The following is a 25,638-nucleotide window of genomic DNA, read 5'->3' on the forward strand; positions in this document are numbered from 1 at the left end:
TGGGTACACGTCGCTATTGACACTCTGCATTCATTTTTGCTACCTGCCACTTTAGGGATTCCTAATTATATATTACAAAACTTGTTTGATATTTTACAAGGAGATTCTGATTTATTAAGCAAAAGGCAGTTAACAGCTGCAGCTGAACGAGAGTTACAATTAATTGAACAATGCATTCAAAAAGGACAGCTTGTTCAAATAAATCTAAAAAATCCTGTTGATTTTATTATTTTCTTTACCTTGCAATCTCCCACAGGCCTATTTTAGATCTATTTGAACACAATTCGCCACGGTCCTCTGGAAAGATCCATTGGATAACACTTGGTGAGGACCAGATCCGGTCCTGATATGGGGCAGAGAATCAGTGTATATATATTCTAGGGAATTCGATTCAGACAAATGGTTACCAGAGCGATTAACAAAACAAATAGACAATAACAATCTGTTCAGGGCAAAAAGGTTGCCCCGAGAAAAGGCATTTTTCTCTCTTTCTCCAGCACAGCTGAAGCTACTAATAAACCAGCAAGCCCTGCTATAACCTATTCAACGACGGCTAAGCTGACAGACGACTGAAGTCTAAGAATCCATCTACTGGTGTTGCTGGTCTAGGCACCGGTATCGCCTCAATCACCCTCCAACAACAAAGCCTCTCCAGCCTAAGAGCTGCAATAGACGAGGACTTAACCCGTATTGAAACTTCCATCACCCACCTTGAAAAGTCCCTTACGTCCCTATCAGAAATAGTTCTCCAAAATAGAAGAGGGCTAGACCTGCTCTTCCTTAAACAAGGAGGGCTTTGTGCAGCATTAGGCGAGGAATGTTGCTTTTATGCTGATCATTCTGGCTTAATTAAAGATTCAATGACCAAACTTAGGGAAGGAATTGCAAACCACAAACGTGATCCGGAAGCCCAAGGAGGCTCCTCCTGGGGACTCAACGGAATCCTCCCTTACCTCCTCCCTATATTAGGCCCCTTAATAACCCTACTCCTTATAATATCTATTGCACCTGCTATTATAAGGAAAATACTCCAGCTTGTAAAGGATCAAGTTAATTCAGCCCTAGGGAGGCCCATTCAGGTGCATTACCAAAGGCTCCATCTTCAGGACCAGGGCGTGACCCTGGAAGGCCAAGAAAACATCTACCCTCTGTAAATCCCCCCCTCCTACGGGAGCAGCATACCACTCGAAAGTATGATTCTAGCTTATGCTATGATTGGTACCGCTGGGTGCAAGGCAAAGCACTGCAAAGGAGGGCCAAAACAATTAAAGGCCATTTTCGAGCTCCTTGAGAAGTATGCCTTATTTGCATAGGGGTTTGCTCTGCAAAAATTCCCCTCCCCAGAAAAACAGAGCCACAAACAACTTGGGGAATGAGGCCTCTACTTCCCCCAGCAAAGGTTAATGCCAAAAGAATGCTCGATCAGCATTCTTCTTCCATCCTTTTGAAAAACAAAGGGAGGAGATGTTGGGGACCAGAGGCTAACCTAAGATGGCAATTGAGCCAACATGGCCACCCCGGCTGATGCAATGGCATCTATATAGTACAACAAGGTTCTTCACGGAAATAGGTTCCCGCCCGGACCTTCCCGCGGGCGCGAACTCCCCACCAATCATCTAACCAACCCTTCCCGCCGGCGCGAACTCCCTCCTATCATAATGCTCCACAAATCCTACTTCCCTCCCCAAGTCGGTATATATACACCCGGCTTGCTTAATAAAATTTGCAGCTTGATCAGAATCCTGTCTTGCTGTCCTTCTTGCATCTCTCTGTCCCATAGCCATTCTTCCCTCAGCAGGTGGCGGACCCCGTTGACTGTCCTGCGGGTCGGGACAGAGATAGTTTTGCAGAGACCAAACAGATTTCATTGAGTCGTGATGCAACTTTATTAAAGTCTGAACCTGGGTTAATCTCCTTATCTGTCTTAAGGGTCTCTCCATCCAAGCTTCCCAGTTCCACGTCCCCTCTGGGCACCCCCTCCCACTGTGTTCCATGGAGCTGTGTGTGCCTTGCACACTCAGCTTGGCGATTCAGAAGCCTGATGCTTGTCCATTGGATCCAGGCATTTTAGAAAAGAAGTGCGTGGTTTGCAAAGTGGATCAAACCCTGGGGGCTGATTCAGAGCCAGGGGTGGCGGATGTGGGCACTGCTTCTCAACTTCTAATGTGCTTTTTGAAACACAGATTTCTGGGCCACAAGCCCAGACGTTCTGATTCAGCAGGTCTGGGCTGGGTGCTGCTGCAGGATGAGGGACCACACTGAGCAGCTATGGTGTGGGGGTGTCTTTGCTCTGGATGAGTCTGTGATGGCAGCAGATCACAAGGTGCACAGCTCCCAGTTCACCGATCTCAACATTTCTCCACCATGGGCCGGAAAGAGAACTTGTGGGAAACTGGAGAGGCTTCTTGCATTCTTTCACTAGCAGGACCAAATGCCCCAATGGGGTTGTTTGTCAGCAGAAAACCTCAGCTGACCCTTCAAGTTCTACTGGGTGCAGAAAAGGAAGCTCATTTTCAAAGAGCATTTGTCTGGCTGGGGAAAACATTTCAGCTCTACACCTCTGTGCCTAACCTCATTTCAACGTGACCAGAGCCGGTGGCTCCACTCTGGGTAGAATTGTTTTCCAGGGTCAAGCAATTTTCTGAGGGCCAGGTTATGAGCTGTTAGGTGTCTGAAGCTTACGAGGACATTTTCTATCCTCTAGGACAAACCAGAGATAACCCAAGCTGTCACAGAAGGGACAGGTTCAAGCAAGGGATAGGAGGGCGGAGAGAAAAAGACCACCCTTTGGTATCTGAATTTGATAATGCTTTCGAGCTGTTGCTTATTATGTGCAAAACTCTAGCAACTTAGTGATGAACAAAACACAGCCCCTGCCCCTGCCCCTGAGAAGCTGGCAGTGTGATGGGGGAGACAGCCTTGGGAACAAATCCTGGTAGAGAGCAGCAAAATGGGTAGTGAGTCAGCAAGAGTAGGGACAGAGCTCTGAGAACGGAGGTGGGGGAGGGGGCTTGTGACTAATCCTGCCCGGGGTGCTGGAAAATGCTTCCCTGGGATGTGAGGTCGGCCTTGGGTCTGGGAGGATGTCACTTGGGTTTTCCAGAGGAGAAACAAGAGGAGTGGAGGGAGGAAGGGCGTAAAGGAAACTCCTGGCAAAGATGGCAAAGATGAGAAAGTTTGAGGGGGAGACAGTGATTCTTAGTGGGGAGAGGAGGGCTTGGTGGGGAGCCAAGCTGGAGAGCTGGGCAAGGTTTCTTTCTTTGCCATGCTCGTAGGGTGGCTCTCAGCCCTCAATATCCATCAGAATCAATGGGGGAGTTTTATAGGCACAGATGTCCCCGCCCGTCCTCCTGAGACTCAGGTTCAGTTGGTCTCAGGTGGGTACTGAGCTCTGTGATTTTTTTAAAGCCCCCCCAGGTGACATGCAACCAGGGGAGAGAACCATTGCTAAGACCAAAGAATGTGGACAGTGGAGGACACTCAGAGGGTTTTAAACCTTGGAGTGATATGGCCAGGCTTTGGGATTTTAGAGATGCTCAGTATAGAGATTGAGGTGGGGGAGGGTGTTAAGGGAAGTTTTGGGGAAAGGACGAAGAGCCGCAGACAGGTAAAGGGCTGTTGCAGGGGTTCAGGCAGGAGGTAAAGATTTTCTTGGTCTGTGACAGAAATGGTGGGAAAGGGAAGGGCAAAGATTGGATAGAGATTCAGGAGGAAGAAGCAATAGGATCCGGGGAGAATGAGTATGGGGCAACGAGGAGTCCTTCTATGGCAGAGTTTGTAGCTGGTTGTTCTTGATGGCAGCACCCACTGGTAATAGAGTCCCAGGGCTTCCATCTGCCAAATGAGGGCCACAGCTCTGTTTTTAAATTTAGGCTTCTCAGGGACTCACGGATTAACAAAGTCGAAAAATGCTGAAGGAGCCAGGGAGAAAGGAAGAATGACTCAAGGAGTTGTGATCAAGGGAGTTTCGTGGAGGAAAAGGACCAGGTGTGGCATGTGGCGAGAGCAAAGGTCTGCAAGGAGGAAAGCTAATAGAGGAGAAATGCAGGGCAGAAGGAAAAGCAAATACAAACACTGAAAAGCTCTCTGCGAAGCTTAGTCATTCGCTGGAGAAAGCCCTCCACTAAAAACATTTCCAGGTCATACCTTAAGCCCTTGATAGGGCAAATGGAGAGCATCGCATCAATAAAGAGCTGAGCCATGCGGCTGGGGCCGCGTGCAAGAGGCCCGTTGCACCCAGTCCGGCCAGCAGATGGCAGTGTTGCCACTTCGGGAACCTCTCGTTTCGGTGCCGCTTCTCTCTGTTCCATAAAGGGCGTCCCCATTTGTCTTTCTTCCTGGGTGATAGAGGGTCATCTAGTGGGGTTCAAAGCTCAGCATCCAGCCTGTGATTGGTGGGTGTTCAGGCATTGTTGCTGCTGGATAAATGCACAAAATAGATACCTGGGAAATACATTTCCTTGTGCGACCTGGACCCCGCCCCCAGATCTGGTGTGCTGGACTGAGTTGTAGGGCAAGGGGGAGTCGCATGAGGAAAGGTGAAGGGGGCCCCCCCTGGAAGGGACTTCGGGCAGTTCCTAAGCTGTGAATGAATTCACCTCCCAGAGTCCTTCTCTTAGTCGGTTGTTTCTAGGGGAGGATTGCATTCAGAGTTCTAATGCTATAAAGATGTTAGATTCCTAGGTTAGCCCATAAAATCCTGTTTTTTTTTTTCTGTAACATAGTCAAGTGCACTTATAATGGCAAAAATAGAAAACAGTAGTATTGCTATGTTGTAATTTAAATAAAATGAGGAAACAAAACGGAATGAAAACAATTATTTTGGTAAGTGAAGAAAATTAGGTTTAATAGAGACGGAGGAGGAGGCAGACAAGGCTTGCTGTGAAACATCTGAAAGAGACATTTGGGCATTTAAGGACATAGAGGCAGAGCCCTTGATTGAATTAAGCAAGCTTCTGACTCAAAGAGCTTGACCCTGACTATGATGCCCAGTGCCCAGAAGCTCTGGGCCTCGTTTCATTCATTTATAAAATAGGAATGATATCAGTCCCTGATTTACTCACTGCACTGGGTTACTGCAAGAATCAAAAGGGTTAATGAAAGTGGGTGCTCTTTATGGCTTATAAAGCATTTCTGGAATCATAAGATAGTGGCCTTGGGTCTTTATTCTTTATAATTTCATTTAAAACTGTGGATTTTTCTTTGTCTTCTTTGGTAGAGGTGCATTTCTAGGCAACTCTAAGATGTATTTGCTACGCATGTCCACCAGCAGGATTATTATGGTTCATAAATGGAAGAAAGAGAAAGGGAAATGTGAGAAAGCGAAAGACATCCTTAAGCATTCGGTTAAGAGTGGGAAAGTTAGAGATGGTAAGGGAGAATCTGTATACATTTCAGGAAGAGTTTCCTTGGGGATGATATTAATTGAGCTGTGAGCAGCAAAAGACAAGAGCAGATGAAGCACGGGGCATGCATGAGTCCTCAATGGTAGCATTTCCCAAACTATGTTCCCTAGAACACTTGGTCTTCCAGATGTGCTAAAAAAAGGACACTTCCTGGTCAAATAGGGTTTTTTTTTTTGAGAAAACCTTGAGTTGATTAGTGCTAAATCAATTTATTAGGTACCTTTTAGACCTTTGCATGTGATACATGCATTGTGGCTCTCAAAGGGATGGGTTGGGGAAGTCATGTGCTGGGCCATGTTTTGCAAACTAATTTGACCACACAACTCTTATTTTCTTAGTATCTACATAGTATTTCTCAAAGCATGTTTAGGGACTACCTGCAGTTATTTATCTGAGTGCTTGTTAGAAGTGCAGGTTGTCTGGCTCCAACCTATATTTAAATCAAATGAGGGTGGGGAAGGGGAATGAGCAATCTGCACTTTTAAGAAACACCCTAGAAATTGTTTTTCTTTTTTTTTCCCCAATCAACACATTTATTTAGCAGATCATATGTACCAGGCTGTACACTAGGTACTGAAAGGCAAAATGGTGAGTAAGACAGTTACATTCTAGGCTAATTAGCCATTAGGCTAATTCCAGTAGGGCTGGGGATGAAGGTACAGTGCTGGGAATATAGAAAAATAGTTACAATATGGTCTGATTTTGCTCAGATGGGGAAGACTTGTGTGTTGAAGGGTGCAAAATAGGGAAACACATCGTCAAAAATATGTTTGTAACAATTATGGCTCAGCTTGATAAAAATCCCTCATCTGCCAAATGAGCAGAGCGATCCCTTCCCCAACAGATTTGTGAATTTCATATAAAAGCCCGATGACTCTTTTGCACATTTAGTTTGAGAACCGGACATCTGGCTGCATTTTTCTAAGAGAAACCGGTTCTAAGGTGGACGTGCTTTCCTGATCTGGCCACCCGGTGGCACTGTCATCCTAGGACGGCTTGCTTGGAGGAGAAGGAGAAGCAGAGGCAGAGGCGGGAGAGGTAATTACACAACCTCCAGCCACATACTGCAAATTAAGAGACCTTAATTTGTGGTGCTGGTAATACTGTAGACAGTGTGCGGTGAAATTAGGGAACACGTGACACCAAGAAGAAGAGAAAATGTGAATTATTTTCAAGCTCCATCTCATTTGAACTGCCTGCACCAATTGACTCCATGGACTGCTGATTTCTTCTTGAAAGTTTCTTCCCCTTTGACTTCTAGGGCACAACTCTTGTGATTTTCCTTCTTCTCTTAATAACAGCCAATGTTTGTTGAGTGCTTCCAATAAGCCAGGCCCTGTGCTAAATGCTTGATATGCATCATCTCATTTAATCCTCTTGGCCCTCTGAGATAGTTAATATCACTAGCTTTACTTTACAGATAAGGTAGCATTGGCAAGATGAATTCACTGGCCATTGGCCTAAGGAACATACCCAGTGAGAGTTGAAGCTAGCAGAACCCCAGCCCAGCATCCATCTGTCTGTCCCTGCAGCCCCTCCACCCCCCACCCCCCAGCACACTTTTCACACGGTAATCCATGCAAATGATGCCCCAAGCTGAGTCATGCAGCAGTCCCCTCCGGGTTCTCATCCCTCTGCTGGAGCCTCCTTTCCCAGTTTCTTCCTTTTCCTAGCTACTACCCAACTCTTGAGACAGCTTCTGGGGGATCTCTCCCCTAGCCTGTCCCTGTGTCAGGCCCCCACATCTGGAGCTTCCTTTTAAGGAAACAATGATCACATCGTATTGTAATTGTTATTTGCTAGTCAGTTCCCTCAGGCTGTGAGTCTCTCAAGGACAACTTTGTATCTCTCTTTTCTAGAGGGCCTGGCAGATAGCTGGCAGTTGAAAATGAATAAATGGCTTCAAGAAGGGCCTGGATGCACAGCTATCCCAGATGAAGCATCCCCATGTGGAGTTGCCCCTGGTATTTGAACACATCCCTTTGAATCTGTGACAGAAGCAGAAAGCTGTGCTGTAGGGGCTCTTTTCAGTCTTGTAATCCTGTGATTTTGAACTTGAGAATAACACTAAGGTCAAAGTGCAGAGGTGGGGGCGGGGGATGGTCAGCGCAGAGCGCCCTGGTGAGTTGGGAGCTGTTGGCGACGTCCAAATCACGATGGCACCCCAAGGGTCAGTCAGAGGTTAGGAGGTAGGGCCCAGGGCACTTGGCCTGGCATCCCCTCAGGTGTTCGGCAGCCGCTCCCTGCCCAGGGGGCTTCCTGGGCATTGTTCCTGCTCTGCCCCGGCACACTGTGGAACGTCCTGCAGGAGTGAAGAGGAAGCTGCATGAAGTGCATCTGCACTCCGGCTGTTGTGGGCATGTGGCGACAGGGAAGGGAGCCCAGGAATAAATAAATTTCAAAAATAGCAGCCTGTAGGGATATGACAGAGGATGAGCCAAGCTGTAGTCTTCTTTCCTCAGCCCTGGTCAAAACACCGTCAGCGCGAGTGTTTTGCCATCGTGCCGGGTCACTCCCCCCTAAGCTTCTAGGACCGTGCTGTCCAGTCTGGTAGCCACTGGCCACAGGTGGCTGCTGAGCATCGAAATATGGTCGATAGAGCTGAGTCACTGAAACTTGAACCTAACTTTAATTAAGTAGCTATACATGGCTAATGGTATCCCTGGGCAGTGCAGATGTAGGACATTTCCATCTTTCTCGGTTCTATTGACAGCGCTGCTTGACAGTTTCTGCTTTAATGGCAGGCACAGCCTCATCGAGAGAGGAGGCAGAGGCATCCAAATCACTTCATTTCATAAAGAATGCAAATCTATGAAAGACTTGAAAAAAAGATGCACATCCATCCATACTTGCACATGTATGTGTGTGTGCATACATTCATCCCTAGCTAACATAGAGGCTTTGATCCCTCCCCTTGCCCACAGCAGATTTAACTCAGAAGTCTACCTTTACTCAGTTATTGCTATTTTCCCATTTTTCTTTTGAGACATTAATCAACCTCACTGAAGGGAAAGTTAGAGCTCTAAGCATTGCCAGAGAACTTCAGTGTGTTTTTTCTGCAGCTGGTAACTTGGAGGGGTCTGGCCTCCACGGCTGTGTGTTTTGCAGGCTGTAGTGAGAAGGCTGTGTTCCTGGCCCTCCAACCCATGAACCCCGCTAGGGGGAGGCAGCCCAGGGAGGGCTGGGCCTGGCTGACCCAGAGGGAGTCTGTGCCTCCATCATTTGTGAGGTCTGCGAGAGGCTGAGGATTCCAGCAAGTAAGGAGGTCAGGAATGGCATTTTATTTTCCACGTATTTTATTTAAATAAGTTCTTTTGTGTGTTTAAATTTTACAGAAAAGAAAATGTTGACAAACACAACACAACTTTGACCATTAATATTTTTCTTGGAAAGGGAACTGCTTTTCTCCATATGGCCCTATTCCCCCACCTCTACCCCGCTTCCCCCTTCCCCCCACCCAATAAAAAGCTAGCCCATTGAGCACTGGGGAAAAGACTTCTTCTGACCCTATATGCTGAATCTGTTTAGAAGAAATCCTGGGCCTGGGGCATCTTCTCCCCAAGCCAGTGCTGGCTGCTTTAGGCAGCCTCCCCTTTATGGATTATCTTTTTGTCCCCCCATTAGCTCAAAACCTCCCAGAAGAGCCAAGACTGGTTCCAGTCCTGAAGTACCACTGGTTGCCAGTGGTAGGTCTGGGTCAGAGGCTTGGAAAGAGGAGCAAAACTGGGCAGGAAAAGAGATGAAACTGGAGTGGTGCAGTATAAAGAGGGAATAAGAGAATAAAACATGGGGAGACACATGAGGATAAAAGTGGGGCAAAAGGGGAGTGGACATTGACACAATTGCCTTAGGCTCTGTTTATGCATCCATTTATTCAACAAAAATGTCAGGGTCTGTTGTCCCCAGCACTGTGTTAGACCCCTTGGGGGTCTGGATCTTCCGGGTCCTTAGCTATGCAAGCCACGGAGAAGTGAGTTTCTGGGTGATTCCATGCCTGGAGTTAGAGCCAGTCCATTCAATTAGGAGACAGCAGGGACACTGGACCTGGAGACAGAAGCCTTGGCAAGCCAAGACAGTTGACTGCTGTCTTAATTCAAACTAGCAGCCAGTTTCCACGGCAGCCACGGTACCTGCGTAATCCCGGATCCCCTGGTCCGCTCTCCTAGATGTGTCTGACATCCAGTCTTGCTGCCAGCCTTCACGTTTCTCCCAAGCTGCCCATTTTGGGGGCAAAAAGAGTTGCAGATGGAGGAGCACCTCGTCTGGTGGGCAGCAGTACGTGTGGGAAGGCACCTGCATTGGGAGCGGGGGGACTGGTCATCCTTTGGTGCGTAGGGGACAACCAGATGCTCCATCACAAGCCCTCCCTGTGAGCAGGGGACAGGGAAATCAGAGTGCCTCTTTCTCTGGCCTACAGGGTTTATGGGTGAGTGGCCTGAGTGCCCAGGGAATTTAGGTCCACTTAGGGTGACCATGACTGGTGCTAAAATATAGGCAGGCCTGATTTATGGTTCTCAGAATCACCTGTTAGACCCTGATGAAAAGGTAGCACCAGGCACCCACCCTCTACAGGCCTCGAGTAGACTGAGCGGGCAGGTGGGTACCAGGGAGTCCAAGTTAGCAATGGAGTACATCTTTCCATCACCTTAACCTTACAGAATTTAACTTTTTGTTACCATAAATATCATAAATTAGCCACCTTATTAATTAAATAGCTGTTTAGCCACTTATTGTTCAGAAGGGCCTACCCTGCAGATATGCAAATGAATATTCAGACTATAACCTGCTCCATGAAGGGAATTGTCCATCTTTATAATCTGATCAGTACAATCAAAATGCCAATGAGTTCATCATACGTAAGTGGATTAACTCTGCCTCCCAACCTCAACCCAGTGGAGAGAAGCTCTCCTTAACGTACTGTAAACCAAGTTTACATCTCCATGTACCTCAGTGCACATATGGCAATCCGATTCTTGCTTCTGTATGTACTCTCGTAAGAATTCAATACTTAACTTTCATCCATTGCAGCAATGAGTGGGCTCACTTAGAGGAGAAGGCCACTTGTGGGAACTGGTGAGGTATTCCAAGTTTACCTTTGACACCATCACATATCCAACAGCATTGACAGTTTTGTGTACCAGCAGTGTGCAAGGCACTTCGCCTGAGCTTCAAGATAAATATTAACAAACCTCCATATAGCTTCATCCTACTTTCAGTTAAACTGTTACTTCTGCACCCCACTTGCAACATACCATGCACTCACTACAACCTTATGAAATCGCTTCCAGTGTGCTTTCTGTGAAACTGTGCTGGTGGCTGTCTTAATTCCTTCCACCCTGAAAACCTTTGGTAACACAGGAGGTCCCACGCTCAGGTTATAGCATCTCCTTATTTGTTTCATCTGTAAAATACACACAGCACAGTACACCAATGCAACCCACAGAAGAGAACAAGTAGGTTTCCATAGCTTTCTAGCAGTCATGGCCAAAGATTGGTTTGTCCTTGCTTGGGGAAGGACACCTTGCCAAATGGCTCTGGAGGCAGCATCTCAAAGAGAGGTTTGGACTGCAATGGAGACATCTCAGTAGTAATGAGGACCTTGTTATGAATTACAAGAAAATAGCTTTCAATGAATTTTGATCCATCACACTTTAAACTTTTTGGCACAGCTCGGGGGTTCAGAAGCACAGGAACTTTGTGTGTCTTTGTAAATAGACACAGGGACTGGGACTGTACCAAGTTGCTGGAATGTCCAAATATGAGTATTTCCAGTAAAGGGTTATGCAGGGATAGGAATAGGAAAACATACATCTCTAACCTGAGTGGTATATGAATTAGCAGTGCACAGGGACCTTGCCCATTTTTAATCACGTGTGCTTGGATCTGGCCATGCCTTCCCATGAGACATTTTTGCAAGAGTAGATAATGTACTGCCTTGCAGAGTGCCTTACACAAAGTAGCTATTTAATGACCATTTGATGAATGGAGTATACTTGCCCATGCACCTGAATTAGTGTGTGTATGTACACGCACACACATGCACACACTTGGGAGCCAGATCAAGAAGATGCGTGGATAAATGTTCTTTGTGCATCTGCTTATGGGGCACGCATGCCTGGGTCTGTAGTAAAGAGCACTACTGGACACATAGCTGCCAGGAACTGACCATGTGCTCCCCTGGGAGTGTCCTCCATTGGGATGCTCAGTCTGAGGCTTGAGCCTTGGTTTAGTAGTCACTCTGTGGACACGAGACCGTCACTTCAGGGGCTCCTGCTCCCAACCCTCTGTGTGGTGGGAAGGGGGCTTGGCCCCAGAGGGTGGGTGCTTCCTGCCTGTGACTAGACAGCCAGGGACGGCCTCTTCTCCAACTGGAGAAGCTTGGGCTGCGCAGAGATCCAGAGATCTTCTTCATCCTTCCTCTTTTTCTTCTTCCTCTTGTTCCGCTCTGGCTGTTGGCCACTCTTGCTTAGCCGGCTGCAGCAGCAATGGCAACAGATGAAGAGGAGAGTGAGCACCACCAACAGCGGCAGCCCCAGCAGGACACCCAGGCAGATGGTGTTGAAGATGCCCTCTTGGTGTTTGGCAGAGATGATGTCCCAGATGGAGTTAAAGAAGGAGCTGATTTTTTCCATGGCTCCTGGCTAGACTGGGGCCAAAGGAACCTCTCAGCTCATCAGCAAGTCCTGGGCTTGAGACAGCACAGCCTTGCTGCTTATAATTTATTCTTCTTCCTGCTTTGGGTTTGGGCATGCCCCTGATATCATCTAAAGAAAGGAAAAAAAAGACAATTCAAGGGAAATGCAGCGGGAGTGGTCTACGATTTTTAATAACGTCACAGATTTCAGGCTTGGGAAAGGGAAAGGGATTAAAGATTGCCAAAATGTTCAATGAAACTGTACTGAGACTCAATAAATGAGAAAAACGCATGCATTCAGTCAAGAACTGTTGATTGAATTCTTGCTATATACACACACTACATCAGGCTCAGGATATAAAGATTAATAGCATATCAGCTCTGGCACAGAGTAGGTGCTCAGTAATTGTTGGACAAATGAATCAGAGTGTACAGTCAGTGTTCTGGTTAGGGGTTGGCTCTCTGGTTCCTCTGCAACAGCAGTTCTCAGTCTTTTCTCCACTGCAGCTCACCTGACAGGTGTCAAACACACACTCCCATAGGGCAGCTCTGTACCTGACTATCTATGACACAACTAGGCATTTTCACCACTCAGTAAAAGCACAAGATGAAATATCCAATCCTTGCTGCCTGTGGGAGGGGACTTGGATCTCCCCTAGGCTAAGAGGTTGTCAGTGCTCATCTTGCCTCATTACTGTCTCTTTCATGCACTTTCTGCTCCACATCTCCTCCCTCCTTGCAGCATACTGTGCCCAAAGGGGATCTTTCACGCTTCACAAGGCCTCCTGCAGGCTGAGCATCCAGGGACCCTCTCCTCTGGGGGCTTGGAGAACCGAGAGAGATGGTTCTGTGGTTCTGCCTGCTTCACTGGTTCTGCCTGCTTTCTACCTTTCTCTCCCAGCTCACTCTCATCTCTGTTTTTTATTTCCAAGTCTCCTTCCTTGCTGGTTCCCGTTACCCATCCTTTCTTCTCAGTGAGGAGGGAAACTCGCAAGCAGCTCAGTGATGGTGACTGGAAACTAATGGGGTGGGGTCCCTGGGTGCCTGTCCACGCCCATCCTGAGCTCAGCCTAAGCCTGTACAGAGACGCAGCAGGTGCCTCTTCCTTTGCACCCCTCTCCCCTCCCTACGTCTCCACATATATCTTAGGAAGCAGCTCACAGTGTACAGGTTAGAGAGGCCCAGTTCGTTGCTGGAATCCACAGGGTTTTGTACTGTATGAGATTCTGAGACTAACAATGATTCAAGGAAATTTAAGAGACTTTCTTGGTGCAAAACATTGGACTGCAGTGGAGACATCTCAGTAGTAATGAGGACCTAATTATGAATTACAAGAAAATAGCTTTCAATGAATTTTGATCCATCACACTTTAAACTTTTTGGCACAGCTCGGGGGTTCAGAAGCACAGGAACTTTGTGTGTCTTTGTAAATAGATCAAAGAGTCACTGATTTTCAGATTGGACACCTTACGGATCATCCTGACAATGTCTCTCACTTACAGATGAAGAGTCTGAGGCCCAGAGCAGTGAGGTGACATGTTTGAGACCACAAGGAGCCACAACGAAAGCCCAGATCTCTGGACAGTGGATCCAGGGTTCTCTCAAGGCTGCTGAGCAAACACAGGAACTAAAGATGACAAAGATGCTGCTTTTATATTTGTATTTCATGTGATACTTTCCTAATAATTTCATGTGCCTCATATCTTTTAAACAAGCAATAGGAGGGTGCAGTGTCTATAGAGGGAGGCATTGCAGGCACTGGGCCCCGAAGTTAAGGTTAGTTCTGGCTTCGCTCTGCTGCCCTGCGCAGGAGCACAAATGCGGAATCCCTCCTGGGCGGTCTGCTCTACGTGGTACCACAGCCCTTGTCCTTGGAGGTCTAATTCCTTGGATGACATGCTGTGTAATGTCCCAGGTACCTGGTGTCCATGGGCCTATCCCAAGCCCCACCTGACCTCGGTCCTGCCATGGGCGGGTCCTGGGCCTGGGGCTCCACCCACTTATGGTCCTATTTATACAATCATGGAAAACCTACTACAGTGGCATTTGGAGCCTCAAATAATGCTGTAGGATGACACTAACAAGAATAGCTAATTTTTATTAAGCACTTATTTAATGTCACGTACCAGTCTAGGCTCTTTACACCTATTAGCTTCATATGACCTTCATTACAACCTTATGAAATAGACATCCCCCCCTTCCTACAGCTGAAGAGACACAGGTCACCAGGTGTGTGAGCAGCTGGGCCGGCGTCACTGGGACCCTGGCTCCAGATCCCCAAGATTTGAGCTGTTTATGCATGTTGCGCCCAAACCTCCTACTCCTTTTTGTGGAAGTTACCCCTTTCTTGGCAAGTAGCCCAAGATTTACAGAATCTTACACTATTTGGCTATTTCTCAGATTGACTTGAACATTTATCCCAGCCTATTGCAGTGAAGACTGCAAAGAGGTTTATTTCCCATTGTTTGATACTTCCAAATGCATGAAGATACATAAAATTAAAACAAACAAACAAACAGGTCCTGCCCGAGTGGAGGTTTACGGAAAGCATACGGCTGCCCCAAACTATTATAACACGCAGCAAAGGAAAGCAGTCAGAGACGTTACATCCGGCTGCCGCAGGCTCTGGCCGAGCACTTCTGAGGGTCTGGGGACATGGATCCCTCCAACGCCAAGCCCACCAGGCTCCTCAGAGAAAGATGACCCTCCAGGCCCTCATTAGCCCCACAGCGCAGCCACCCGAAGCCTCACAGCCTCGTCCCACTTCCGGATTTTCCTTCTCCCTTTGCGTGACCGTTGCTTTCACTTCAGCCTTGTGTGGCCTGGTAGTTTCCTGGCCCACAGAGAAGGATTTTTCAACTGCGCTGTGAGAGAAGACTTTGGGTGCTTTTCTCTAGTTCGATCCTACCTGTAAGCTTTCTTGGGACCACGCAGTACTGTGCTGCCTGCACAATATTTCTGCGACTCAAAATCAAACAACACCATTTGCTGACAAATTATTCTGTGCCAGATGCTGCACGGGTTCTGTGGGGAGCTTAAGTGCATCAGGGGCTCACTCTTGAGTTCAGCCAGGGAGGGAGACAGAAGGGGGTCAGGCCCTCGGGGAATATGAAAGCAACTTTCATGAGGGTGGAGCTACTTGAGGGGCTCCCTGAAAGGGTTTTGACAGAGAAATGGGGGCGCAAATGACATTCAGACCTTTTAGGCAGAGAAACTTCTAGAACTTGTGTGGGAAACAGGGGGCCTACTGTTGAGTCCGAGGCTCAGGGTGGGAGAGCGGAGGATTGGAAAAGAGGCTAGAAAGGGGTTGTGGCCAGGGTAGAGAGGGTCTTCATAGGGGTTTTGTTTACTGGAGGGGGCTTTATAAAGACTTCTGAACAGGAGAAGGTTGTCATCAGAGCTGCTCTTTGGAAGAGATAACAGGATCTGAAAAGCCCTGGGAAGTGTTTTAAGAACACTCTCCAGCCATTTATACACATTTATTGGGCACCTAATGTATGCCCTGCATTGTGTGAGGTGCTGAGAATTTTTAGCAAACAACAAAGTCATGATTCCCGACATCACACAACCTCCTACATTCCAGGAGCATTATTATTAATATTGCAAGATTGGGTCACAAAAGGCATACACAATGAGCAAATTCTAACTTAGGTGGCTCAGTTGGCTGAAGCAGAAGCATGTTTTTGAAAATTATGTGTTTGATCTCATTGTCTCAGGCCCTCCTACTTCCTCTAGTCTTTGTCTCAAAGTTATCCATCCCCTGGCACCTAAAATGTCTTTTGAATAAACAGATTTCTTCTTAAGCCAAAGTTAAGTCAATAACTCACTTCCGGATTCCTAAAGGTACTTCTTTGAGTCTACTTTCCATACAGCCAAAGAAAGGATTTATTAATATTTGGGAAGGCAGTCTGGGGAAAATTCGATTAAAAGGTATTCTTTGTATTTTTTAATTTCTAAGAATTCTCTTCTAGTCACCAACCCCTCTCCCCCAGGTTATTTGCTGAGCTCTGCTAATCTATAGTTGTTTCATTAGTATTTATGAGCCCTGCATTATTAGCATTTCCAGGAAACAATCATCCCTTCCGTGGTATGAATTAAAAGTTAGGGTTTCCATGGAAGGTTTTACAAAAGGAGTCACACTTTGGACCCCACAAATGCGCTTTGGGAGACCTCATCCTTTTGTTGGCTCTCAAAATATGCTGACCCTGTTCGAAAACATAACTCATTCATTCTTGTGAAATCAACAATAGCTGTTAACCAACTTTTATTGTGTTACATTGTGTTCTCTTGTGATTATGGGGCAGGGGTGGGAAGAAACAAGAGGGGAAGAGTTACTTTCAATTTCCTAGAAACCAAATATTATTCATCTCTAAATCCTCTGTAGTATTCGGTGGGGAAAGAGAGTCATTTATTCATTCTGTCTTCCAATAAGCTTCTATCTGCCAGCATACGTGGTGGCGTTCAGAAACAGTGGTTCTGGAGCCAAAAGGCCTGGATTGCAAGTTACCAAACCTCAGCTACAATACAAGGTTAATGACCTTCCCACAATATGATGTTGTGAGGATTAAAACAGCTAATATCTTTAATGCATTTTGTCAATTGCAAAATACTATATAAACATAGCCTATAAAGTAGCGGGTTATCTCCAAATAACAATGGGCTAGTTCTAGCCTGGAGCTTTCCCTCGCTATCCCCGAATTCCAAACTAGTCCTTACTGTCAGAGAACCATGGGCCTTAGTTGCTTGAATGAAAAGGTTTCATAAGTACCTCCCTCCTCATGACTGGTCTACAGGTCTTTGATTCTAGACCCTGGCATCCAGCAACAGGGTTGGAGAAGGGTCACTGGGGAACATCTAACGTTATCTGGAGGACTGCTGAACCCACAAGGTGAGACCCGAGGGGAGAGGGACTTGCTGTCTGCAGGCCCAGCCTCCCTCCCAGGCTTAGGGTCCCCTGGAAGAATACAGGATGGGTCACTCTGCAGGGAGGGGTGGTCTACTCCCTGAGAGCCAGAGCTGCTCCAGGGATTGGTCCAGAGCTGACCCTTGGACTAGAGATCCTTCTGGAGTGCCCCAAGGAGGGTGAAGCAGATTCCACTTTCCATCAGTCACTTATTGTTCCTGTTTATTAGATGAAATAATACAAGTAAGGTTCTTAGAATAGTGTCTGGCAGATTGCAAATGAATTCGAGAATGGTTCATGATAAGGATCAGTGATGCCATCCAATTAAAATCCCCAAAATTCCCAGTGTGACTCCAAATGGTCCAGATCCTCTAGCCTTTGGTGGAGGGTTGGGTGAGGTGGGAGGTTCAGGTCTCTATCAGAACCTTAAAGGAATCCTCGCCTGCAGCCCCAGACTCCTGGGTGTGTGGGGGGCCAGCTTACAACTGGGGGCAAGGGCCTCCCCTCAAATGGCTCCACTGAGCTCTCTGTCTCATAATGTGGTTATCACAGGGCTCATTTTATCTTCTTTATCAGGGGTCCCAAAGGACAGCAGGACAGACAGCTGGTGGGTTGGCTGCTTAGAAGTCGCCTGGGTTAAAGATACAGATCCCGGGGAGAGCCAGGCTCAGCAGTTCCAGGCTGGGGCCCAGGAATTCACGTTTGTAAAACAAACAGCCCAAGTGTTCCTGGGCAATTGTCACATTGCTTATGCTGTTTGTCTACGCCGGTGGAGCAGTGGACCCCTGCGGACCCCTTGACGTCACGAGTCAAGGGAGTAAACACTTAGGGAATACACCCTCTGCCCCGGCCCTGCACATTCAGATCCCTTTCCCCTCTCCCCACAGTGCGGCAAGAGAGAGACAAAAAAGAGCAGAGGAACAACCCACCTGTGGTCAGGTGCTGTGGGGAGGGATATGGGAGCAGAACGGAAGGAGGACGGGGTAAGGGAAAGGGACTAAAAGGAGATGACAAGACGCTGTCTGCTTGGTCATTCGACAGCTATTTATCGAGCCTCTGTCAGCAGCTGGGGACTCTGCTGGGCCCTGGGTATTCCGCAGAAGCACAAGCAGGCCAGATCCCCCCAGCCTTCTAGGGCTCAGTCTGCTGTGGGAAGCAATCAACGGATAAAGGCACAACGTTGGTAAATGCTATGAACTCAAAGCCCGTGATGGTGCGGAAGTGGGCGGCAGGAAAAAGCGGGCCCTGAGGGAGTTTCACGGCAGGCTCTGAGGTGGGGATGACTTTGCTAAGGCCTGAATTCTAAAAAGCCAGCAAGTGGCCAGCGTTTTCAAGTACTGCACTTCCGCGTTCTTCCTCAACCCTGAGACACCTTGTCAGGTGAAGTGTGTCTCCATTCAAAGTAACTGTCAGGTTTTAGACGGTAGCCGACTGAGAGATCAGAAAACTGAGTCCGAGTTTAAAATTTTATTGTCCCGGGGCAAGGTTCCCGGGACCGGGTGCTCAGGTGCGTGCCGGGGAGGTCGCGCCTCCCTAGGAGCGGCGGCGGGGTTAGGTATAGGCTGGCTAGTGGGGGTGCTGACGATGCCTACGAGGGGGCCTCCTGTCGTAGGTGAGGAGTTTCGCGGGCTTTGGGGGGCGGGGCGTAGCTACGGGCCGTGCGCAGTGGGGGGGGGGGGGTCCTTTGTTTGTCAGGGCAGGTCCTGATTGGCTGAGTTTGCACAGCTGTATGCCCGGATGTTCACGGTTTTGGTTGGGGTGGGGGCCGTCCCGCCAGAGGCGACCGGGCCAGGCCTTATAGTAACGAGTTCAGTTGCTCATACACTATAGGGTCTCCCAAAAGGGAAATGACTTATTTACTGTTCTGGTTTTCAGACAAACAAGTGGACCCCTTGCTTCTCCGGAAAAGGGCCTGAATGGCCAGCGTGGCTGGAGAGGCAGCAGCAAGCAGCGAGGGGGCGGGCAGTGGGTGGGGAGAGGCCTGTGGGGCAGACTCCAGGGCCTTCTGAAAGGGAAGGAACTAAAGATCGCCAAAGAGTCCAGTGAAATTGTACTGAGACTCAATAGATGAGAAAAATGTATGCCACGTTAAGGACCGGTCCGTACCAGTGCCTGGGGTGATAAGCAGGGAAAGGGGGCACTGCGCATCTCATAAGGAGCACTCTCACTGAGGTGTGGAGGTGATGAGGGAAAGAGGGGAAGGAGATGACAGGAGTCCAGGGAACATGGCCGTTCTGATGACGGTGAGGGAGGTGGCAGAGGACGGGAGGGTGGGGGGTCAAGGGCATGGAGAGGAGAGCTCCTCAGGCAGGGCTTTCCCTAGTCTCTTCTGAGGTCTCTGAGTCTGGCATGCATATATATATAATTTCCCCCCTAAATTAGTCTTTTTTCTTGACTCCCCACCACAGCTCATAGGGGTTTAAAACATCTTATTCAGCCCCAGACCTCTCCTCCCTGACTGCCCAAACCTTGCCCCAGCTCTCAAAGCACCTGCAGTCCTTGCAAAATCCCTATGGCTACGATAATATCACACATTTCCGAAACCAAGGCTCTCGGGTGAGGGCACAGAGTAGATTCTCAGTTGGTACTTATTAACTCCACTGTTCTGGATATATATTTTCTTGACGGTTCTCACCTTGCTAACCTGGCATGCTCAGATGCCCTCCCATAGATGTAAGATTTCTGTTTTGTGCAAAAAGTTTTGGATCACAGCAAATGCTCTACTTGTAGGACATTGTGCTTAGCACTCAAACCTGGCTCTAGGTATGATGAAATAGTTACCCGTATTTTTCCCAGTTTAATGAATTGATTCAAATAACCAGTCTTAATATAAAACGGAGGCCCCCTTTCCCAGAGTATACACGGTGTGTTAATTAGATATTATGTATTAGAGCAGCTTCAAAAATGGGTGGTATTTCCCACCTAAAATGGATGTTATAACTATGATTGCGTTTTTTAACAAAAGCACAAATAGATCATCAATATAGCAACAATTCAGGCACCATGGTTATTAAAAATAATAAAATGATGCTGTGGTGGCTTGGAATTATACACTCCAGAAAAACATGCTCCTAATCTTACTCCACTCCTGTGGGTGCTAAAATTTTTAATGAGGTTTTTTAACCTCATTAACATGAAAAGGACCTTTTAATGAGGTTCCTTCGGTTAAGGTGTGGCCCAACTGAATCAGGCTGGGTTCTAATCCTACTACTCGAGGCCTTATAAGAAAGGCCACAGAGAGCGAAGCCATTGGGGAGCAACCAGAAGCTGGAAGTCAGTGGAACCTAGAGGAGAAAGGACAGGGTACTGCCATGTGTATTGCCATGTGGCAAAAAAGCCAAGGACCCTCCTCCCCCACCCCCAAAACTGCCATCCAGCCAGAAGATACCGAGCCCGGGAAGAAGCAAACCTTCTAGACTCTGAAACTGTGAGCCGATCACTTCCTGTTGTTAAGCCAAGCCACTGGATGGCGTTTGCCTTAGCAGCTAAGGAAACTAACAGCAGATGCTTTATCCCATAGACATTCGGAACTGGAAGGATTCTGAGCTGGTTGTCTGGTTAGAATCCCTTACTTTAGAGATGAGGAATCTGGGGCCAAACAAGGCGGCAGCTTGCTGGACAACACACGGCAGAAGAACCAATGTCTTCTGACTGCTAGTGTACCTTCCTGCTAGGTCTCCCCTACAAAAACCCTTAAAAATAAACCGTGAGGCAGCACTTTGCAAGATGCCTACCAAATCTTCTTCTTGCGTGTAGTGGAAACTAGTCTTCACAGGCCCGAACATCTACGTGGGACCCTGTGGCTAAGTTCTAGCCCGTGGAACATGGTCTGACTCCAGAAAACTCTCGCAAGATCCTCCATGTCCTCTGCCTATTGGCTGGCCAGAAGCAAAAAATCCAGGGGAGGCCTCCAAGGGCCCTGGGGGTGGCAAAGACAAAAGGTGTTCCTGAACGGCTGCGCAGGGCACTCAAGCCAGCCACAGCAAACAGTGAAATGAGGGAGAAATAAACCTTTGCTGGGTAAAGCCACTGAAATTTGGGGATTATTTGTTACAGCAGATAGCCTATCCTAACACAAGTGACGAAAAGCTAGTAATGATTACAACAGATATGTGATGAATTCCACAGCTGTCCTAGAGTGCAGCTCTGGATAGAGAGGTGCTATTCTCAGTGCTTTAGAGCATTGGGGGACCAGATATCCCAGGTCTGAATTTCGGCGCTGCCATCACTGGCTGTGTCACATCGGGCAAATTACTTAACCTCTCTCTCTGGGGCCAGTTTTCTCATTTGTAAAAGGGAGTGTATAAAAATAGAGTCTTCTGAGAATTAAATGTGTTAGTAGATAAGAGAACGCCTCAGGGCAGGACTTGGCAATAAATGTGAGCCTTATTATCTGACCCCACCCAGACAGGTGGGCCAAAATAAACATCCCTCCACTTCTTAGCTATTGATGATTTTTTTTTCCTTTTTAAACTCTGGGATTGCTCTGGAGTCATAGCTTTGATTAATTAGGTCTCCATTAAACCACATTTTTCATTTCTCAAATTTTCCTGTAGTAAAGTGACTCTATATTATTCCATATGTCAATCTATTTCAAAGCAACCATTTAAGAATTTAAATATATGTAGTCATCATCCAGGAGAGGAATTCTGAAGGTTTGTACACAGTCTCTTTACCCTGGCCCATCATCTCTCCACATGGACCCCACATGGGATTGGGGTACAGACCTCCTTCCTGCCCTTCCACCAAACAGTCCTTTCGTTTCCTCCCTCCCTCCTTTTTCTCCTTCAGCCGATGTATTTGATGAACTCTTACTGTGTGTCAGGCTCTGTTGTAGACACTGCAGATACAGTTATGAATACGACAGATATGGTAAAGCTACTTATTTGACACAGGAAGAAGATAAGAAACAACCGAACCAATAAATAAAATAAGATATGCCATTTGTGCTATAAAGGACAGAATTGGAAGGGCCTCTGAGGAGGTGACTTCGAACGTAGATCTGAAAGATGAGAAGCCCCAGTTGTGCACAGAAATAAAGGGAGGGTATTTGGGTAAAAGAAACAGGAGGAATGAAGGCTCTGAGGCTAGGAAGAGCGGGGCATACTCCAACAGCAGAGGGAGGCTGGTGTGGCTGGAGCATGGTGAACATAAAGCTATGCAAGGTTGAAGCTGGGCAGCTCTGGGTGACGTGGGCATGCAGGGCAGGGGGTGAAAAGCAAAGACAGGATCCTGAGGTGGGCAGGTGCCTCTTCTTCATCCCCATGGTAATCATGCTTGTCGAATTCCTCTAACTGGTCTCTGGTGTTTCCTTCTTCCAATCCACCTTTCTAAAATTCTATTGTGATCGTGAACCTCCTACTTAAACATCTTTGGTTCTCCTTCTCTCATATGATAATCGCAGCTCCTTAGCAAGGAGGACAAGTTCTCTGTTTGGCTCCTCCTATCAGCCCAGCCTCATCTTCCTGTACCACCCTGGCTATCTTTCCGTAAGATCCCTCAAACATTCCTTGCACAGCAGGGGGGCCAACCAAATCAACAGGCTGAGCCCTCAATCTTGGGGGCTGCTCCTATGAAACTTATTCCTATAAAGGATAGGCTAAGCCTACTGATAATGAGGTTTACGAGTAGCTCCCAGAGAACCTCTTTTGTTGCTCCTCTCTTGTGGTCGATCTCTCTAAGCCAACTCAGCAAGCGAACTCACTGCCCTCTCCCTCTACATGGGACATGACTCCCAGGGGTGTAAACCTCCCTGGCAATGTGGGACAGAAATCCCAGGATGAGATGGAACCCCCACATCAAGGGATTGAGAAAACCTTCTTGACCAAAAGGGGAGAGAGAGAAATGAGACAAAATAAAGTGTCAGTGGCTGAGAGATTTTAAACAGAGTTGACAGGTTATCCTGGAGGTCATTCTTATGCATTTTATAGATATCACCTTTTTAGTTTGTGGTGTATTGGAGTAGCTGGAGGGAAGTACCTGAAACTATAGAGCTGTGTTCCAGTAGCCATGTTTCTTGAGGATGATTGAATAATGATACAGCTGTCACAATGTGACTGTATGATTGTTAAAACCTCGTGTCTGATGCTTGTTTTAACTACGGTATGGACAGATGACTAAAAAGTATGGATAAAAAATACACAAATAATAGGGGGAACAAAGGTTAAAATGAATTGGGTAGATGGAAATACAGGTGGTCAATGAGAGGGAGGGGTAAGGGGTATGGTATGTATGAGTTTTTCTTTTTTCTTTCTTTTTCTGGAGTGATGCAAATGTTCAAAAAAAGATCATGGTGATGAATACAAAACTGTGTGATGATATTGTGAGCCACTGGTTGTATAACATATATGGAATGCTTATATGTTTGTAAGTTGTTTTATTAATAAAAATATTTTTAAAAAAAACAGCAAAATTCCTTGCGTGCTCCCATTTTCATGTTTTGGCACATGCTAGTCCATGTGGCCTGGAATGTCTCCTCACCAGCTTCCCTCAGTCCACTCACCAGGAGAACTCCTTACCCTCTAAGCCTGAAGGTCTTCTGTGACTATCAGTCTACCCTCTACCTTGACCCAATCAATTTCTCTTCTGAGCTCCCATAGAACCAATTATCTACTGTGGCTCTGATCTCATTGCATTGTAATTACTTGTTTTCTTGGAGAAAAACAAAAGAATGCAGAGAATTACAAAGTGTAAGAAAAGTACAAATGCTTTCTTATACTTGTTGACACGTTTCTCTTGTACACGCTGAAGCTCCTACACAGCAGGGATTCTTACTCGTTAGTATAACCTGAAGTCCTAGTTTTTTCGATGCTAATGAATATTTAATGAATAAATGATTTATTTCAATGCTTGAACTAAGCAGAAGACTGTTTGTCTTTGGTCCCCCTCTTTGTTTCACTCCCACCTTCACCCCATCAGCTGGTCCCACTGACTCTATCTCCAAAACACATCCTGAATCCATCCACTTCTCTTCATTTTTGTGATTAGGCCATTTTCTCTCACCTAGACTACTGCAATAGCTTCTTAACAGGACTCTCTGGTTCTGTTCTTCCCCCGTGAGCCAGATCATGTCACACAAGTCCCCCATCTATCTCCCCCACCATTGTTATGGGTTGAACTGTGTTCTCCAAAAAGGTATGTTCAAATTTTAACCCCTATCCCATGAATGTATGTTATCTACAAACAGGGTTTCTTAACGTGATTAGTTAAGATGAGTCCAAACTGGATTAGAGTTAGTCCTACTCCAATAAGACTGGTGTTCTTATAAGAAGAAGGAAGTCTGGACCCGCAGACAGATGAGGGGAGAAGACCATGTATACTTGGAGGCAGAGTTTGAAGTGCTGCATCTATCAGCTCAGGAATGCCAAGAATTGCCAGTAAACACCAGAAGATAAAAGTGGCAAGCATGGATTCTCCTCTATAGGTTTCAGAGGAAGCAGGACCCTGCCGACACTTTAATTTTGGATTTCTAGCCCCCAGAAATGTGAGAGTGAGTTTCCTTTGTTTTAAGCTACCTAGTTTGTGGTATTTATTTATGGCGGCCCTGGGAAACTAAGACATTCCCCCATGGCTTTCATTTCTCGAAGAGTGAAAGCTAAACTCTTTACCAGATCCCATAGTTCCATCATTGGGCTTTGCTTCCTTCTTCTGGCTTCAATTTGTACCCTTTTCCTTCTCACTCACTGTGCCCTGGCCACACCCACCTCAGGACTGCCAATCTTCTCCCCCCATTTTCCTCCAGGAGTTTGTTTGTCCCTTTGTACTTTGTACCACTTCATAGCATTCAATGTATGTATTCAATACACAGCTCAATTGAATTTCCATTCTCAAATGTTTTGCTGCCTTTGCAGTATTTCCCACTCTGAAATCTCTCATTCCTTTACTATGCTCTTGACCCTTTGGTTTATACATTTATTGTCTGTCTTCCTCCACTAAAATAAAAGTGACATAAGAACAGGGGGCTCTTGCCTGCCTCATTCTGATTGTGTCTTCAGGGTCTGGCACACAGCTGACGGAATGAAGTCATGAGAGTTAACCCAACGGTCCTGAATGAAATGAGATCTTGAATAAATGTTAATCAGTCAATCCAGGTCAAGGGAGAGAGAAGGCATAGAAAAATGACCATCAGCCACACATGTGGACAAATTTTCGTGAAAATGACCCACCATTTACCTCACCATCCAGCTGGATTGTGCAGCCATGTAACTCACTTAAGGAGGAAATAATGATCAAGAAGGCAGTAAGGTGGGTGTGGGGTGTACTTTATCAGCTCCTAAATAATCATCTACCTTCCTTTTCCATTACAAAGAACCCATTGTAGCTGGGACTTTCTGATAACAAGGGATCCTTTCCTAATTACTGTATGCTCTGTTTCAGGTTCAGCAGAAAGGAAAATTGAAAAGCTCCATTTCACTCCAGGTTCAAATGAGTCGATCTTTCAATCAATCATGCATTAATTAAGCTATGCTAGGAAATACGGGGGAAGTAAAAGATACCCTCTTCCTTCTCAAAGAAATAATTGAAGAATAACTTAAGAACAATGAAGAAAGTTTAAAAGGATTTCATTTGGGCTTTCTTTGACTTTTCCATTATAAAGACCTAGAATCCCAATCCCTTTCTTCTCTTTTACTCTTTCTTCTTCCTTCTTTCCTTCCTTTCCCTTCTTCTTATAACTGAGAAGTTGGGATTTAAGGGAT

General features: G+C 46.6%; 1 protein-coding gene across 5 annotated transcripts in view; it reads right to left on the bottom strand.

The window, feature by feature from the left end:
• The window catches only part of KIAA0040 (KIAA0040 ortholog), a 68,248-nt gene that overhangs the window by 22,633 nt on the left and 19,977 nt on the right, over positions 1-25,638 (bottom strand). For 4 of the 5 annotated variants that reach the window (XM_077157075.1, XM_077157074.1, XM_077157078.1 and 1 more), the window contains one exon: positions 11,572-12,169. In XM_077157075.1, the coding sequence (XP_077013190.1) occupies positions 11,744-12,037 (294 nt within the window). In that variant the 5' untranslated portion in view covers positions 12,038-12,169 and the 3' untranslated portion in view covers positions 11,572-11,743. Of the gene's footprint in view, positions 1-4,316; positions 4,419-11,571; positions 12,170-25,638 lie in introns of those variants that run through there. The other variant, XM_077157076.1, reaches the window with a different exon arrangement.

Source organism: Tamandua tetradactyla, chromosome 4, assembly GCF_023851605.1.
Source record: "Tamandua tetradactyla isolate mTamTet1 chromosome 4, mTamTet1.pri, whole genome shotgun sequence".
Classification (NCBI taxonomy): domain Eukaryota; kingdom Metazoa; phylum Chordata; class Mammalia; order Pilosa; family Myrmecophagidae; genus Tamandua; species Tamandua tetradactyla.